This window comes from Strix aluco, chromosome 4, assembly GCF_031877795.1.
Source record: "Strix aluco isolate bStrAlu1 chromosome 4, bStrAlu1.hap1, whole genome shotgun sequence".
Taxonomy (NCBI): domain Eukaryota; kingdom Metazoa; phylum Chordata; class Aves; order Strigiformes; family Strigidae; genus Strix; species Strix aluco.
This window is the reverse complement of record NC_133934.1, coordinates 20,922,700-20,941,839: the sequence shown is the minus strand read 5'-3', so window position 1 is coordinate 20,941,839 and position 19,140 is coordinate 20,922,700. Positions and strand designations below refer to the sequence as shown.

At 38.9% G+C, this 19,140-nt stretch overlaps 1 protein-coding gene across 1 annotated transcript; it reads left to right on the top strand.

Moving 5' to 3' along the window:
• Positions 1-6,264: 6,264 nt before the first annotated feature.
• Positions 6,265-12,511, top strand: CCKAR (cholecystokinin A receptor). Its single transcript, XM_074821375.1, has 5 exons — positions 6,265-6,385; positions 7,133-7,384; positions 9,355-9,616; positions 11,224-11,351; positions 11,985-12,511. Exons 1-5 carry the CDS (start codon positions 6,265-6,267, stop codon positions 12,509-12,511), a joined length of 1,290 nt encoding a protein of 429 aa, XP_074677476.1.
• The last annotated feature ends 6,629 nt before the right edge of the window (positions 12,512-19,140 follow it).

Below are 19,140 nucleotides of genomic sequence, written 5' to 3'. Positions count from 1 at the left end.
GCCAGGACAAAAAAGACCTGGTAACAAACCCAAAATTATTTGTAGGTTTGACACAAGATAAAGATAAGCTTTTCCAAATTCATAATTTTACAAGTGGAGTTTCTATTTAAATTTAAGTAAAGATATTTGTCGAGTTAATGAAAAAACAGAACAGACGCTTATTCTTCAGGAAAAAGAATGAGGCAACTGTAAATTGATGTAGTTCGGTTTTGGATGAGAAAAGCATTATACACATAGCATGAAATGACAGAACACAGCAACTGTTTTGGCTGCAAAGCCAGTGTGTTCAGTATTTGACTTTACAGGGAAAAAAAAAGAATTAAGACTAAAATTTAAAAAAAAGCCCTAAAACAGCAGATTCTTTTGTTATCATAGATTAGCAGGCCTCCTCTTCTTCAAATACAGGGAAAAAATATTTGTATATACTTTTCTCTAAACTATCTACACAGGTACACTATGGTACCTAAATTATTTCTTAATTACAAAGGCCAATTTTATTAATAAACAAGTGTTGTTAATAAAGCAGCCAACTCAAAGGCAATTCTTGCCTAAAACTTTCAACATCCCAAATAATGCATGATTAAGTTCAAGTGGGACAGACATTGAGGTTTTTGTTTCTCCTAAACAATAAAATTACATCTGTGATTAGCAAGCATTTCATTAAAACGGCATCCTTTTTTTCTTTCTCTTAAAGCTTGCAGGGAGACAATGAGATGATACTGATCTGCATGGAGAGTGATCTATCATGCAATTAGCTAAATGCAGGGGAGAGAAATGATGTTAAAAAGGCACCTCAGAACTATCCAAACATGAAGATTATTGGCTGTACATTTGAGTAAATCTATGCCAAAAAAATGCCTAGAAAAACAAAAGTCTTTGATCTTAATACGTTTCATGCAGAAATCCACTCCAGAAAGGGAGTCAAGGGTTCATAGCAAATTCTTACTCATTTAGTCTGGCAATTTAACCAGCATACACTGAATCCAGCTCAGCCCAGGACCAGATGGTATTCATCCAGAACTTCTAAAGGAAATAGTAAAATTATTAAACGTGATGTGTAATCTATTGCTTAGAACTGTGTTGCTGTCAGAGAAAAAAAAATGGTGCAAATGTGATGCCAATGTTTAGAAAGGGCTCCAGGGTAACTAAACCCTTGGAATTACAAGACAGTCTGTAAGCCTGGCACCCACAAAGGAAAACTGGTAGGGATGGTAATAACAGATAAAAATCTCTGGACACATGTTCTGCACAAATTTTGTAGAGGAAAGATACACCTTGCAGATTTAGAGATCTGAGTATGTGAACAAGATGATCCAGTTTGTTTTAAACAGTAACTACATAGTTGTTGGGATTTGCATGAGATAGCATTCCCTCACTCGTTCCGTGCTTGCTTTTGGTTGAAGTTAGTACTTTCTGTAGTCAATCACAGCTCAGTACTTATTCCTCAACCCTTCATGTCTATGCTCCACATGGTGCCTCCCAGCACCATGCTCTCCACTCATTTGCACAGTACATGACTATGCTGAGAGGCTTCACAAAGCAGGCTGCATCCAAGGCAGTTTGGCCCATTTTGCATTTCTGCTGACTACATGAAGCCTCCAGCAATGGCTGCTGGCCTCATTGGCTTCAGCCCTCTTGCGTGTGCTTAGGAAGCATGTCTTGACACTGTAGTGGGCCCATCCCTTGGGATGGGGCTAGGTGAGGGGCTCCTACAGTTCTGAGGAAGCTGGTCCTTCATACCTTCCCACATACAGTTGAGACCAATGTGAGAGACATGCACTGGCTTTATATTGTTGTACTGACCTGCAGCCCTGGCCAGCCTCTCACCCCCTGAGAGCAAGGGGGTTAGTGAGACCATGCAGTAGTATGTACCACTGATGACCAGCTGCATCGGTGAAGAACATTATGGCAAGTCCTCCACAAGAGCCCACTCCTCTCTGACAGTTCAGCCTTTTTCATGTGGCATGGGCATGGCAAGCTTTTTTCTGCACAGCCTAACACTGACACTGCCACCACCAGTGGGCTTCCATTGGGAAGACGTGAATGGCGAGGGATGAAGCCACCTGCTCGCATGTAATTCAGGACAATAAGCTTGACATATATCATCTGAATTTGCACGTCCAGAAAAAGTGAGCTGCAATGCAAACATGGCTCTGCGCTATCTTTGCGAAAGTGGAGTGGAAAGGTCTGATTTCCTTCTCTCCCCAGAAAAAAATAAAAAACGTCAAAAAGGCACTCTCTCCTTAGGCTGTCAATCAGGGGCAATTACTTGGAAGCCAACTTCCTGGCATCCATGAACATCATGTGGACACAGAGCCAGTGAGCCATGAGTGATTCAGTGATGGCAATGCCAGTAAAGGTCTTAACTCAGTAGACTACATGCTGAGTTTTTCAACGACTTGCATGCATACTTCAGGCTTCATGTTTTCTTTCTTTAACTTAAAACATTGTTCCCTCATGCTGTGTGCACAACCCACATCACTGAGCTGCTGTATCACTTGTTTTGTTTCTTCATTGCTTTTCTAGGTGGAGCTTCCTAAAGCCTGGGATGATTTAACACATGGCAATCAATGTTCACAGATAGTCATGGAAGACTTATCATCTGGGCCGAGGGAGCAAAGTTGGCATGGATTTGCTTGTCAGAAGGAGAATCATGGAAGCAGGAGCTTGGGAGCAATTCAGCATCATGGACAAGTAGACCATTGGTCTGGAGTGAAACAGGGAACAGCACAATTAGAAGATTGAAAATAAAAAGTAGGAATGAAAAGCAGGAGTAAAAGACAATTATGAATAGAGCCTCACAGGAAGCTTTTCTACAGTTCATCTCTTTCACAAATGCTCCAGAAAATGGGAAGAAGGGTGAGGTAAAAGACTTTTCTGCTCGCTAAGTCATGCAAGGAAAGGAGAAGCAAAAACTGACTTTGAAGAATTGCAGAAAGCTCTTTCTGATAAAATGGGAGAATAAAAATCACTGCAAAGCAGAAAACAATTATGATCTTTCATGACCAGTATACTGTTCATGTACAGAGCTCTAAACTAGATATTACTATGCAGGAAAGAGACTACTGAATTTGCGGTAGGTTCTTCCATGAAAACATCAGTTCAATTCCCAGTAGTCATAAAAAAGGCAAATAGGATTACAGGAATTATTAGGAAAGGAACAGAGGAAAAAACAACACAAAAACTCAATATGCCATTATTTAAATCCTTGGTTCATCTTGTTGGCATCTGTGAAAGACTGTAGAATAACCAGAAAAGATTTTAGACCTGGGCCACAATGCTCATGGACAGTACAAAACCACTTGTTTACAAGGAATGAATAATCAACCTGATGTTCTTCAGCTATGACAAAATCATGACAAGTACAGAGAAGTGAACTTCAGAATGATAATTCACTGTCACGATACAGTGAGAGGCAATAGCCCCAGTGTAATCTCTTTTGATTGCAATGATCCCCCTAATCTTGTCTTCCCTCCTGATCACTATGTCTCCCCCAGATCTCCATTCACTATGTTTCTACTCTTGGTTTTAACCAGGTCCTGAAGACTTCATGGAAGACTCTATGCAATCCAGTTTAGAAAGTCTGGAAGCCCAACAGGTGATGACAAGTGCACAGTCTCAGTCTATATTTGACAACATAAATAAAAATTAATCTTTCTCTTTAGTGCAATGATGCTTCCTCAAGGTACAGGAATAACCAAGCTGTAACTCATCAGAACACCATCAATTAACCCCTCACCCCAAAAGTACAGTATAAAAAATGTAAACTAAAAAGTAATTGAGAGAGAATCCAACCCCAAATAGGAACATATCTATGGTAAATAAATAATACAGTAAATAAAAATACTGCTAATATCAGCCATTCAACACAACTGTAGCTGAAAACATATCAAATCATTTCTCTAATGCAGATCTAATAGAAGGTGGCAGGAATCCAGAAAGATCTCTTCCACATCAAGAATAATATCTTTTGATACACAACCATTTCTTAAAGCTCAAAATCATTTAGATTGAATGCTACTTTATGACAAAAGAAAATAGTCTAAAATTTAGACTTCATTGAAGTAAGTCACGTTATGGACATGGAAAGCAGGATCAGTATCTCAAGTGTAAAGGACACCTTAGAAAGGCAGACATAGGCTACAAAGTTTGGTCTGAGTTGGTTTGCCCTTGATTTTTCTTCTACGGAAAGTAATTTACAAAGGAAAGAGAAGTTGTTAACCAAAAGTTTGGGCAGCTTAGACTACTCTGCATCTTTCTGTTATCTATGAAGAAGAGCAAAAAACAACCCACGTTCAGTAGTCCTTTCCAAAAAGTATCCATTACTTTTCCTGTGCATTACTACTACTAAATCAGCACCTGTCTTGGCTACCATTTCAGCTGTTTGGGACATTACAGTAATTTTAAATTGTCAGAGAAAAAGTTGAGGAAATACTGAAATAATTACAAATAAATTCATAACTAAAACAACAAAAAAATTCTCGATTTAATTAAATGGGCGACGCTTGTCATTTAATAGAGTGGTTGATTAGGAACACCCATCAGTTTAAGCATAGAAAACATATTAAAAATTTAAAGCTCAGTTAAGCAGCTAAGAGAAAATTTAGTTTCAGAGACATTGGTACCTAATGTTCGATCTTAATGCTCAATCATTGCAGAAATGAAGCATATTTTAACTTTTGTTTCTTCAATATGATTTTCTCCCATTTTGAGATTCATGAGTGGAAAAATAAATGAGAACATGTCATTCTGGATTAATTTCCTACCAGTATGTTACAGCTTTGAAACTGGAATTGAGTCCTGCTGGACTGAATATTTTTTTCAGCTGAGAGTTACACATTGTATACACCGCTTACCATTTTGAGTTGTTTTATCTCAGATTTTAAAAACTGCAAAAACCTGTAAAAGAAATGGAAAAAATATAATTAATCTGTTAAAGAAAAGATAATTTAGAAATTAGAATTTTAGATGTAACTTTTCAATCCACTCTCCTATGTACCTACTCCCATTAATGGCACTATAAAGTGAAGTGGGCGAGATTGGTAAAGAAATCCAGGCCTTCCAGTCTGTGTATATCCACTTTAAGGGCTCCAGACTTGTTATTAGGAACCTGTTACTGCTCTACCTCTATCTTAAAAGAGATTTTAAATGTGAAATTTGTTTTCCCTTGAGTTACAGCAGGGACTCATTTATAATATTAGTTTACATTTTTGGCCATAAACAAGCTGTGTACTGGAAGTTAAAAGCCCATGACTTTTGTAAAAACACCAGAGAGAATGGTGTTTATGTATTCAAAAGGCAGAACTCAGAAGAAAGGGTTTCTTTTAAACAATCAAGATTGTTGTGTTTTACACTAATGCGTAACTAATGTGCCACAGTTTATCAGTTCATCAAGTTTATATTCAAGTCATACACAAGTCCATGCACTGAGAAAATATGTAGGCTTCTGTTTATATTAACTGATAATTCTAATATCATACTTTCATAAGGTTTGATCCAGAACACTGAAATTAGTGAGTCTTTCTACTGACTTGCTGGGGTTTGAATTAGGCACATACAGTGCTTTTGTATGAAGTTAGCACTTCACCAAATGAGATAAATGTAACAGCTCTTGTTTTTCTAAGCATACCCAGTCTTCAGTCTGCTCTGAAAAATACGAAGATAGGCATCATTTTCATGTAAGTCATGCAAAATCTTCACTATGCTTTTCTCTTTTCTGCCCTTTTATTCAACTAGTCTTACCATTTTAAATGTTGTTGGTTGAGAGAAGGATTTATCACTCTCATCACTCAGTGGCTGTGATTTATTGGCCATGGCGTAACAGACTCCCTCTGAGAAATATTGCAGAGATGTGAGTAGAAGCAATCTTGCAAGGGGTTAACACTGAAATCTGTTTCTAGCCTGTTTATAATCCCAACAGTAGTCCAGTAACAGAAGAGGGTGGATCTAAAAAATTGCTGAAGGCGATGTGTGTGTGTGTGTGTGTGTGGATGTGCGTGCATATGTGTGAGCGTGTTTGTGCACGCATGCTTTGCTTTTCTGAACTGCCTTGTGTGCCCCTGAAATAAATCTTCTTCAGCCTGAACAGAACTCTGTGTGCCGGGTGCTCCTGACAGAGAGTTAGAAGAGCTTCCTTGCACAACTGCCTCTCTTGTATTTCTCCTGAACATTTCATTCAGAAATGTGTTTGTTTACTGAAAGAATGGGCAGATAGTTACAAACCTGCCCTCTTCTTCATCAAAGCTAACCTTTGGATACTGAAGAATGGAAATAGTTGATGCTAGCTTCCTCGGGAATGGTACCAATATTACTGCTTTCCTGTGCGATATAATCTTGGAAAATGATACTTTTTTCTGTGTGTCTGATCCACCTTATCCTTCTAAAGGTATGTATAGAAAAATAGATTTTTTTCAGACAGTTTTAGTTCTATCTGAAAGTAGAGATACTATGGAAAGAAACAGCTACACAAGGCTTTTTCTGTGAGGGAGTGCAAAATCAACTGCTTGCTGATAAGTAAGGATGAGAAACAGGCAGGAAATAATTTAGTATGCGTTGTTTTTCCAAGTTAAAAATTCAACTAGAACAAAATTTGGCTATAATGGAAAGCTAAAACAGTACCACTATTGGGCACAAAATGTGAACAGCTGCTAAGGACTTGGAGAAACATGATTTTTACTCTTTGAGCAATTCAATAATAATGAAGTTATCTGATCTGATACTGTGTATGAAAGTGATTAAATATGAAATTATAGCACTCTGAGGCTGAAAAAAATATCCATATTTTAAAATATTTTTGACTGCTGTATTGTTTCTTACTTCTGCATAAAGGAGGAACTCCCATGATGAGTGAGTGGTGCACATGAAGTAGTGTGAGCAGAACGTGCTTTTAAGAAGTTGTATTTGGCTCTCCAGATGTGCATTGTATTGTATTGTAACGTTATGCAATTCAGGTAGATCAGAATAAGTCTAAGCATTTCAGCACTTCCACTGATTTTGCATTGGTGTAAAGACATAAACCTTATTATAACTGAATAGAGAAAGGCTTTTACCTTTTGAATAAAAGATGAAACATATAATACTAGTCTATGAGCTCTATACTGCATAACTGACTTTTCCTTGTGACAATTTTCAGATTTGCATCAGGTAATTCGGATTCTGCTGTATTGTTTGATATTTCTGCTCAGCGTTTTGGGGAACATGCTGGTAATTACAGTGCTGATAAGAAACAAGCGGATGAGAACAGTTACAAACACATTTCTGCTGTCACTATCAGTCAGCGACCTGATGCTCTGCCTTTTCTGCATGCCATTCACCCTCATTCCCAACCTGCTGAAAGATTTTATTTTTGGTAGTGCTGTTTGCAAAACTGCCACTTATTTCATGGGTAAGTCTTGGAAGCTTATACTTATTTTGAAGACTGACTAATGAGATAGGTGAGAAGAACATTAAGGACTAGTAAAAAACTGACTGTTTCCATCTGCCATTCAAGAGTCACCAAAAATCACAGAGAAACAACTTTGTGATGCAAATCTTCATGGTTCTGGTTTCCTCAGTCTTATCCAGCAAAACACAGAGGCATCCACTTAATTTTAACGACATACAGAAGTGTTTTGCTGGATCACATTAAGTGAGAAGTACATTGCATGATCAAACTTTAATGAGGAGCCTGTCACATGCGCTTGCTTACCTGTCACTGACAGAGTTATTAGCAGCGTTCAGATCACCCATCAGAAATAGCAGGGTTGTGCAGTCCTCACTAAGGGCAGATTCTGCCCACAGATTTTTGGTAGCAGTGATACATGAAAAAAAATAGGCCAAAGTAGGTGTCATTTGCAGAGCTGGAAGTTAGAGCAAGCACTTTTTGAGAACAGACCAGGTGTGATCAGAGCTCACCAGGAGACCACAAAATACAGATACAGCTTTTGAAGGCTGATTTTGAGAAGCATCACTTTTATATGCCTTGCTGTACTCCTTTTGGCTGTGAAGCCAGGAGTTTAAAAATGCCTGGATTATGTCAGTGTAAGTGATTTTTGTCTCACATTCAATAATTCCTGTCTGTTTGCTTGTTTCTTTTGGGGGAAAAAAAAAGCTAACATTATGTAAAGTTTTTACTACCTTGGGAGACCCTTGGTTAATTACAGAAACCTTAGCTCCCCTTTCAACCCGTGCCCTTGAGAACTTTGATGTAATGTGAAAGTACACACCTCAAGTGTGCGAATGGGAAATCAACATATTTTTGTAGATAAAACCAATAAAACTAAAGGCCATGTTTAAACAATTATAATGAATTGCTGCCATAAATACCATAAAATATTACTGAAGTGTTGTCATCTTTCTCTTATTCCACACTGTGTAAATTACTTTATAAAAAAAAAAATCCAGTGAAATATTTTTGAACATGAAGTTTTTCATTATGAAGGTGTTTTATTTTATGAGTCAGAATGTGGATATTTCCCCTTAGCAGTTCAGGTCAACAGAAGCTTCAGCTGACAAACAGACACTGACATCCATTGCATCACCTATGCTCAATTTTTCATTTTTAGATGTAGGAAGACTTAGTTTAAACTACAGATAATTTGAGTAAAGCAAACTGTGAAGATACTGACATTTTATATTTTGACCCACAGTAGAACATTCACAAAGACTGTTAAAGGAAAGCTCATTCACTGAAAAAAAAAATTGTGACAAATTTAAGAAGATATATTTATAATCTTGCAGTGATAAACTGGGGCACCTCAGTGGCAGAAATACAGACCATTGCATTATATTTTATAATATATGAACAGGAGACATTAAGGGCACTCGAAGGACAAAGATTCTGCTTCATTACTTCATTGCTCCTGCTTTGTAACTCTATTAGCATCTAATTAATAAAGTGATAACATATTTAATTCTCTTGAATGAGAAAATGGGATCACCAGTCAAGCAAGACACTTAAAAAAATTAAAGCAGTAGAAGAGGGACTATGAACCTCTGTGTTAAAAGTGTAATTAAGAACATAATCCCACTGATTTCAAATGCTTGTCTGAGTTTCAGTGCAATTAGTGGAGTGGATAAACCACAGTAGCAAAGAGAAGAATTAGGAGGAAAAGTGTCTTCTTTCCCTGTTATCAGAATTTCATGGTTTGACACAACGAATCGTTTCTCTTGGACTTCTGGAGTTAGAGAAGAGCAGAGCAGGAATATCAGTCTGGAGGCCCAGACCCATTGCCCACACATTCTTCGCTGACTTAATCAGTATGATATTTATAAATAATTTCCTATGGTTTTAATTTTCTATATGTATACAGAAAGTTAACAAGACTCTTTGAAAATGACATAAACCTTTAAAACCTTTATTCTTTATATATACAGGTGTCTCTGTGAGTGTATCTACATTCAGCCTGGTTGCCATATCTTTGGAGAGATACAGTGCCATTTGCAAACCTCTGCAGTCCAGGGTCTGGCAGACAAAATCTCATGCCTTGAAAGTGATTGCTGCTACCTGGTGTGTTTCCTTTACTATCATGTCACCATACCCAATTTACAGCAAACTGGTACCTTTTACCAAGTATAACAACACCACAGCAAATATGTGTCGGCTCCTTTGGCCAAGTGATGTCATTCAGCAGTCTTGGTAAGACATAACTGACTGTTAGAAAATGCATAATTATCTGGTGGAAAACAGGATTTCATGGTAGCATTAAGCCTATTGGAAATCAAGTATTAACCTTCAGCAAACATTTACACTTCTATCATGCTTATTTAAGAAGTAAAAAAAAAAACCAAAAAACCACCATGTTTTTAAGCTGCTTACATTTTGACACTTCTGTGACTTTTCCCTTGTCATAGGAATAATACCCAACATGGCAATGATTCTCACTCACACTATGGTATGCTAAGCCCCTACTGTTGCTGTAAATAACGCATCTGTCACTCTTCAAGTAGGAATACTGTTTCACTCATTTTATATAAACTTTAATGTTTTCAGAGAAATCCTTGATTAATCTTTGAGAAATGCAGACACGTACAAGTGCCCCTCTGTGTGCTGCCTTGCCTGTTAATTTGTTGGTCTGAAGGTCCTCTGGAGCAGAGAAATAGAATATGAAAACTTGGAGAGGTTGCAAATGCCCTTCTTGAGAACTGAATCCTTTTGGTCACTTACAGGGCAGGGAGATGAGGGGAGAGACAGTGCTCCAAGTCCTACATGTCCAGGCAGAGTAAGTAAATAGTAGCACTGTCAAGCAGCAATATTACTTAGACATTGTGTCCTTGCACTACGACTGAACACTTTAACTGTCCCTGAGAAGATGTAAGATTTTTTTGGATACTAAAGGTCAGTTGGAACTGGGAACAAAATTAAAGCATGCACCACTTCAGCGTGGTGTATCCACAAACAGTAAATTTGTATTAATGCTTTAGGTAGTCTCAGGTATTTGGCAGTGTGAGTTCAGATGAGGAGGAGGAGTGCAGGGTGAAATTCTGTTCTCTGTGATGTCTTTGCAGATAACCAGGTGCATTAGTGAGTTTGGACCGAAGTCCCGGGTTGCAGAAGAGACATAGACTCGTGAATGCATTTAAACAGACTTATTTCCCCAGCTTGTAATCACATTACAGAAGCTCCCTAGGAGAGTAACAGATGTGCAACCAAGTAAAAGCTGCTTCCTTTAGCAAAGGGGCTGCTGGCCCTGGGATCCCTCCCCAGGTGCTCTGCACGGCCCCAGGGATGAAAGCCCAGGTTGTGGCTGCTCTGTCCCTGCCTGTGTGTGCCACAACCCCTGGCAAGTCCCAATTCACTGAAGTGATGACTGCCTGTACCAGGGACTCCTTTGAGAATCAGCAGCTGCTCATTTGGCTTCTGCAAGGCAATTTTTACATCATTGAAAGCTACAGGGCATCTGATGCTCATCTGGTGACAGCAGGGAGCCCCACTCATGCGCAGAGAGACCTTCTGCCCCCTCTAACCACTGTGGGAGTGCTCATCTCCTCTGAGCCTACAGAGGTTGGGTGATGGATGTTTTGGAGCCGCAATAGCCTTGTTCCTGCTGTACTATTCTGGGGGAAGAAGGAGGAAATGAGGTGGAAACCTTCTACTTTCCAGAGCTGTCAAAATGATGCTTCATATTAGCATGAAAAAATTTCAGAAAAATCTTGAAATCCCCACCCAGTTCTCACCTAGAGAAAAAGGAGTTTTTTCTGGTTTTGTGCTGTTCCCTGTTCTCAGTTTTTCTTTTGATTCTTTAGGTACACTTTCCTGCTACTCATACTCTTTCTTATACCTGGGATTATAATGATGGTTGCATATGGCCTAATTTCTTTGGAACTCTACAGAGGAATAAAATTTGATGCCAGCCAACGAAAATCTTCACGAGGTAACAATACATTTAGGTTTGGAGGTTTTTTTAAGTTAGACTTGAAGATATGAGCAGTCATCTTGAAGCTACTGAAAGCAAAATTTTCTATTTGCAAAAATGGTTATTATGGCCAGTGAACCTGCCAGATGCATTTGTTGATTGAAGTTTTTCCATTATTCACTAGCAAATAATTCCTCACCTATGGCTTGTTTGCAAATACTCTGGGCAGGATAAATTAAATCTCTAATTTGCCTATTCTAGAAATACCAAGATTTTTTTTTTCTGGCCACGGATGAGGACAATTTCTGTCAATAAACACCACAATAGAAATTGTCAAATTAAGATAGAAACATATAATTTTGAAAACTGTCTTCAGTGAATACTTGCGCAAACGGTATTCTTATATCTTTTGCATCAATTTGTATAGAGTTAAAACATGAGAATATTGAGAGATAGCGGACGCAGAGCAGCTGAAGCAGAAGCAGTCAGCTTCTGACTGACTCGGAAGTAGGCCAGTGCTTTCTTTGCAGCAGTTGTTCAGCCATGAATTATGTTATTTATTTAGACTTAGACACCATTCTTTGTTTTTTGTTTTGAATCACTATTCAAAGATATTTTGCCAACTATTTAAGCACTAATTTATATGTACAGAAAGAAAAATAAGTACCTGCAGCACCAAATATGAGGATGGAGATGGATGCTACCTCAACAAAACCAAAAGAAAAAGGAAAATGCCGTTGCAACAGCTCTCTGCTACTAGCCATAGCAAAATAGACAGGGTGAGAAGCAGCAGTTCTTCTGCCAACTTAATGGCCAAGAAACTCGTCATCCGCATGTTGATGGTGATAGTGATTATGTTTTTCCTTTGCTGGACTCCCATCTTCAGTGTCAATGCCTGGCGTGCGTTTGACACCACATCGGCAGACCAGCGTCTCTCAGGGGCCCCTATCTCCTTTATCCACCTGTTGTCCTACACATCTGCCTGTGTGAACCCTATCATATACTGCTTTATGAACAAGCGTTTCCGCATGGGTTTTCTAGCCACTTTCACCTGCTGTGCAAAGCAAAAGCCCCCTGCAATACGGGGAGAGGTTGGTGATGAAGAGGAGGGGAAGACAACAGGAGCTTCACTCTCCAAATGTTCTTACACTCACATGAATGCATCTGCACCCCCCTGAGCTGCATCAGAAGAGTCAGTGAGTGGCCTGCAGAAATTCAAGTATCTATCATGTGGTCTTGGAAAGTGAATGTGGCATCAGCTGAACACGATTTAGTTCTGAGGTAATGAAACACTTCAGCTGACAGTAAACGCAGTGAGAATTTTATGGGAAATGGATGCTATCACTGTCTGAGCTTTATATCACTTTCTCTCTTCAAAAGTACAAAGGAGGAAGAGGGCCCTTTGAAGATAAGGGACTTTATGAAAAGCCTTACAAGATGCTCTATTTATCATAAATTCTCCTGTAAAAATTGGTGTCCTTTACATCAAGTTTTGCTCAGTTTTCAGGCGCAGTTCTGAATATCTCTTAAGATTTCCAAGACACTAATAGATTGTCTTTAAACATGAATACATGTATTGCAGTTTTCACTTCAATATCTATGCCTCATAATCAAAATATTTCAGTTACATTTGTAGTATTTTTTCACATTATTTTAGCTGAGCTAATACATGTTGAGATCATTTTGGTGTCAGTGTCAATTAAAAGAAGAATTTTAGGGTGGGGAGAATGGGCTTGTCCATGTGAAAATAATGCTTTCAAGTAAAATAATTTAATCTTTTTTTAATTAAATGAAAATAATATTGGTGACTTTGTGGATGGAATGCATTTTCACTTAGGCAATAACCTAAATTAACAATTTAATGTATTTTTGGTTTAAATAAACCCCATAGAACAAGCACAAAAAACTGGCTTTCTTCTGTGCAGCTGCAAGCACCCACACGTGCAAGTGGTAAGGCCTTAGATGAGCCCCAAAGGCTCACGTGGAAATTGTCACACTGGGAAGCACAGGATTAAATGCTTGGGATAAAGGCAAAGAGGTGATTTTACAAAAGACGCAGGACTGAAGACGTAGGATGATGTCCACAGTAGGCATACATTTCACAAATATATTCACAGTCACTCCTGGCATGGTACTGCCCACATGGAAATAAAAGCCATTGGATGTGGAAAGGTAGAAAGAGCAGACACAGCAAGCAAAGGCTGAAAGACTTTGTCAGAAAACATAGCTTTTCTAAACTTTGGAACAACTATTTTCTCCAACTACATGGATTTATAAACACACTCAACATAGAAAAAAAAACACTTTGGATGATGTAATTATTGGTGTTTTATTGAGCAAGGAGTCCAGTCTCTTTCCTGTGTAGTGCATGGGTGAGTGTGGGTGTTCAGGTCATGCCCTTTGCTCTGTGGAGCTTGACAGGTGAAGTTATATAATTTATTTTGTTTTGTGAAAATATCCTGTTGGAGATGATTCTATCTTCTAGCTGAATCAATATAATTTTAAAAACTTGTTATTAGACACAGATTAAATTTGAGCACAGCGTGGAATGTAGACGTGGATATTAAATATAACCCCTCTCAAGGCTTTTGATCAGGAAAATCTGATCTCTTTACAGAATGATTTTAAATTGGAAATATAGTTTGAGTTCCAGGCACCCAGATCCATGTTCTGCACTCAATTATTGCCTGAAACAGTTTACCCATACAACTTAGCACACAACTTTGGCTATTATTTTTTTTGCATCCATCTTGTCCACAGACAGGAAATTAAAAAAAAAAAATTCTAAACACTATTTATGCACAATCCATAGAAACAATATTTTGCCTGCCACGTTAATAAAATAGCACTGTTCCTGGAATGGTGCTGAAACTACTGACATTGATCTGACCTTTTGCAAATACCCACCAAATTAAATTATGGGATTTAATTCATAACAATGAAATGAAAATTTTACTTCACTTAAGGATGCAGGATGAGACCCTCTATAAACCTGCCCTGCGTGTTGAAACTGAAGGAACAAACTTAGCTGCTTTTGGATTTATGTGGAACAGTGAGAGCGGAAAAAATATTTGTGAAGTATTTTATGCTGTTCGAAAGTCTGCCTTTACTATGGGGCATAGTTTAAAAACTGTTGTTTAAGTAAAAAAAAAAAATCACATTTTAATAATATACTGGATATGAATATTGTTGGCTATGCACTGTATAGCGAGACAGCCTACTTCACAGCTCTGTATGCATTTCAAAAGGCAAATTCCTTTTTTGTAGCTGTAGGTTCTCTGGTACCTTTAGAGCCTGTGTAGTAGTATGTGCACCTTTCACCTGCTCCCACTGATTTAGTTTGAGTATAGTGGTTTCAGATGAAAGGCAAAAGCTATTTTCAACAATGCCTTAATCAGATCACAGCTCCCCGTGGCCTCCAGTACCTGCGGCTGAAAGGAGCAGAGTCTCTGATTGATTCCCCACTCATAACTGTCAGGGAGCACAATTTGGAGGTGATGAAGTGAGGGAGACAGGAGAAGAAGATCCTGATGGAGTGGCAGTCGGGTGACAATCAGGGAAGGTGTGAGAAACAGACACGTATTCTTTTGTCCAGGGCTCTGTCTGTGCATGTGTCACTCTTCCCCTCCATTGCCCCCTAAGCACCTTTTTTGTCTTTAAACCAATGCATTAACTCTTTGATCGAGTTCCCAAAGTCATGACCCTTAACCTAAATTCCAGCAAGGAGTAGGAATTAAGTTTTTAAAATGCAATATTGCAATCCAGTCATTTTATCTTCTTCTGCTCTGGTCTCCTAGCACAGCCTTTCTGCAACCTGCATGCATCTTAATGCCATTTTCCCTAATCTGTGTATTTCAGAAGTCATTCCTGGCTCCAAATGTTGCCCTTTCACTGCTAAAGAGCCATGGAATCCTCCTTTAATTCAGATACTGCTGTTAGTGGAAATGTATCTTCAACAATAAATGTGGGTAGAATAAACATATCAAAATAAAAGATCCCATGAAGTCTCCTTATTTTAACGTTAGTTTATAGGGGTTGGGGGGAGAAATCCTATCCTAAAAATGTACAATGGGCAGTACCTAAAGGCAAAGTGTTTCCCAGATGTAGCAGATAAATGGCAAATCAATAAATTTCAGGTGTATAATGCCCATAAATATCTGAAGTCTTTCTCTTCTTCCCCTTTCTCCCCTGACTCCCAGGTTTTTCTCTCCCTTTGTCTTTCTCTTATCTCTTTCACCTGCATGTCACCATCTTCTTTTCTTCTGTACCCTTCCCAATATCTAGGTTGCTCCCCCCCCCCCAACAATTGCTAGATTTTTTTTTTTCCTCTTTGACAGGTTTATTTTCCTTCCCAGATTTACTTTCCCAGAAAGCACTCTCGTCTTCATTTCCCCCTATCATCTCTGGTTGACAGACTCCTGAAACACATTGCTCCAAGCAATATATCCTGCCCATAACACAACAGTTCTGCAATTGCCTCCTACAACCCTATGTCTGAGTTCACACATCGTCTCTCAAGAACACCGGCTCCTGGCATGCTCAAACAAACAGTCTATACTAGTTCATAAAACAAAATCGTAGCATTAAATAACATCCAAGTCCTCCTTTGCTACTTCTGTCATTATTACTTGCAACCTCTATTATTAGGGTGTGCTTTAAGACAGGTGCCTAAAATACTGCTAAATACAGCACTTGGTGGAGGGTCAAATGAAAAACGTATTTCACTGTTGCCAAGGCAAAATACAGTTACTCTGAATGAAAAGCAGCATGTGGATATGGAGCTTCAGCCACTAAAGCTTTACATCCCCTTACACAAGTCATGGCCTCTTTTCCAATGCCGCCAAGCCCTTCCTGGCAAGGTGGTGAGGCTGTCCGGGCTCCCACCTGCTCCTCCATCCCCTGCGGCTCTTCCTGTCTCCCAGCTGAGGGATGGTGCAACCCGCATTCACGCATCGCAGCTTGTCATGACGCGTTTCTGGCTTGGAATAGGTTATTTCAGGATCAGATGATACTGAAATAATACAATACAACAAAGAAATATTGCGGCCAAAGCATAGCAAATAAACACATGCTCACACAGTATCTAACAGCATTTATCAGGATTTCCCTTAAAACCAGGCACTTGCTCAGACCACATGCACAACCGTACTAGGGCACAAGGCTGATCTGAAGATAGCTGCCTTTTGTGGGACCTCACAGATAGAGGCTGCCAGGAAAATCTGGATGAGTGACCCTGTAGCACAGAGTATAACACTGGTAGGGTTTCTGAATCAAAGCTAATCTACAGTCAGATATACTCACGCTATGCACAGACCAGAATGTGGTAGGCATTTACTGACTGCAGTCAAACCATCTTGTAATCTTACAATTACAATGGTGAATGCAGTTGTTTTGTTGTTCTTTTTTTTTCCTGATGAAACATTAATCTTGGAAATATTTGTTTAGGTGCTGAGAGGATTTTAATAGCTACTCACCTCCTTTATTTTCTCAGATGCCCATTTTTCCATAGCTGATGTTTTTTTATACAGATCAGGATACACAAAGAGTATCTTTAGATTCAAGGACTGCACTTACTTTCTCTTCCATTTCTCAGGACTTTGGTAAACGTGCTACTTTCTTTTTCCTCAGTCTTAATTCAATGGATCTTGAGCTAACCGTAGGGTTCCTAGTGGCAAAAGGTGCCTATTCTCAAGAGGAAACATAAGAAAGATAGAACCTAATGGCTTTGAGGAAGAATTATATGAAACGAGAGGCTGTAATCTTTTTATTACAGCATCAGAGACAGGGTGGTAGAGAGCATAAAAAAAGAGTTGGGATTTTTTGGGTTGGTTTTTTTGTTTGGTTTGTTTTTTTCACAAAATGTCTTGCTCTTCCATTTAAAATATGACACAGACCAACCAAATCACACTTCACTCAGGTGTACATGTAGGTCAGCAATTTGCTCACCCTCTGACGACAGTTTTCCTATCCATTTTTCTATATGCATTATTCATTTCTGTTAAACAGCTCCAATTTTTTATGCACAACCCATTCCTGGCTCTTTTCTCATTAGTTACAGCCACATCATAGTAATGTGTGCCTTAAAGATGACAGAATTTCTGTCTAAGTAGTTTATAAAAAGACCCATTTCTAACATAACCTTTTTATTTTTTTCCTCCTGCAATGCTTGTTAGGCTGCCTTGTGTACCTACCAAAGGAAAAAAAAAATAAAGCAAAGGAAATGTTCATGATTTGTAAAGCTCCTGCTTTGCTTGCCTAATCACAAATCATCCCTGCTAAGAGTTATTTGTCTGCATCTCTACAAATAATTATGGCATGAAGAGCTTTCTTTGGCTTCTGCTCCCAGTTGTGTCCAAAAAGCACTAATTTTGAGCCAGTGAGATGTCAGTTGTCCACCGTACTGTGAGACAAGAACAAAACGTCTTCATTAGCATCAGCAGGTAGAAAACATCAAGTAGGAATCATCGCCTATGGGGTAAGCACCACTTAATTTATTTCCTGCTATTTTAGCAGTTATTAAAAATTTTGAAAATATCTCCAGATATAATAAAGAAACACAACTTATATACCGAGTTTGATTTAAAACCGTGGACAAATCACTGCATAGCTCCCGTGAACGTCATACAAATACCAGTGCTACAAAGCAAGCATGAAGAACAGTCACATGTACAGAACCTAAACCCATAGGAAAGAGGAGGAGCTGCTCATGCTCTTAGCTTGCTGTCAGAGACAATTTTTTTCTTTTATTAGATGGACAGTGGCTCAGGGCCTTGTTCTGATAATATTCAGCAACTGATAAGAGGCCTCATTCATGACCAAGTGAAGAATGACACACAGAGGTGAAAGCACAGGAGCAAGCGCAATAAACAGATGACACTACCCAAGAGAGAACTGGTCAGCCAGCTGCGAATGCTGCATTGGCTCTTACAAACCTGCTAGGGGCCTTCTAACACCCGACATCTTCAGGATTTCATAGCTAAACTGAAGGTAGATGCAGAGTAACCAGAGCTGCTTCCTTGCTCTGAAACTGGCTCAAAACTCAGTCCATGTCCCTGTGGTGGCATCTGGCAGTGTTGCTACGACTAGCTTGCTATTATTGTAAAGGAATACAAGGATAGTAATGTCATCCAAGACATTCTGTCTTTAGAGTTGCTTTTTCTGGTGGCTTCCCAAAAGATGATCCTGCCGCAGTCCACAGGCAAGTAGGAAAAATAACATTATGGGTATGGCACTGAAACTAATTCTTTGTATCAGAGGGGGCACAGCTATGGCTTCTGTTGAAAACCCAACCTCATGTTTTTGATCTTCCCAGGGTGCTACGACTAATTTAATGCACCTCTGATCTTCTGATGGGGAAGGACAGAGGTCATCGCAGGAGGAGGAGGCTGCTGTGTCTTGAAGACAAAGAGCTTTTGATTTGCAGTCCAATACGGTTAGTGTTCAACCGAGTTACAAGAAAATCAGTAGTGATTAAAGCAAATTGTTGGCCATAAGACAGGTTCTCACAGTGGCTTTTTAACAAGAGAGTTCTGCTGATACCAAAGTCCTCACTTTCCTGGGATTGCAAATCTAGGAAAAGTATCCAGAAAACGTATCTCAGTGCCCTTGTGTTTATTAGATAGGAAACCTGTTTAAATAGTGTCAACTGACTGAAGTAAAACAATACAGTCCAGGAGAGACTGTCAGGCATAGCTGTGCATTGCCTGGTATTTTTCAAGCATTTTTTTCCTTTTGTATTTATTTCCTTCCTTTTTTCAAGCACTAAAAAGTAAAAGTTGGTGGAAATTCAAAGAACATTTATTGAAAG

What these genes read in the sequence shown, in the direction of transcription:
- CCKAR (XM_074821375.1), top strand. Translation starts at nt 6,265, where the DNA reads ATGGAAATAGTTGATGCTAGCTTCCTCGGGAATGGTACCAATATTACT. An exon ending in TCCACCTTATCCTTCTAAAG is followed by an intron (nt 6,386 to 7,132) that starts GTATGTATAGAA and finishes GACAATTTTCAG; the next exon opens with ATTTGCATCAGGTAATTCGG. An exon ending in GATGTCATTCAGCAGTCTTG is followed by an intron (nt 9,617 to 11,223) that starts GTAAGACATAAC and finishes TTGATTCTTTAG; the next exon opens with GTACACTTTCCTGCTACTCA.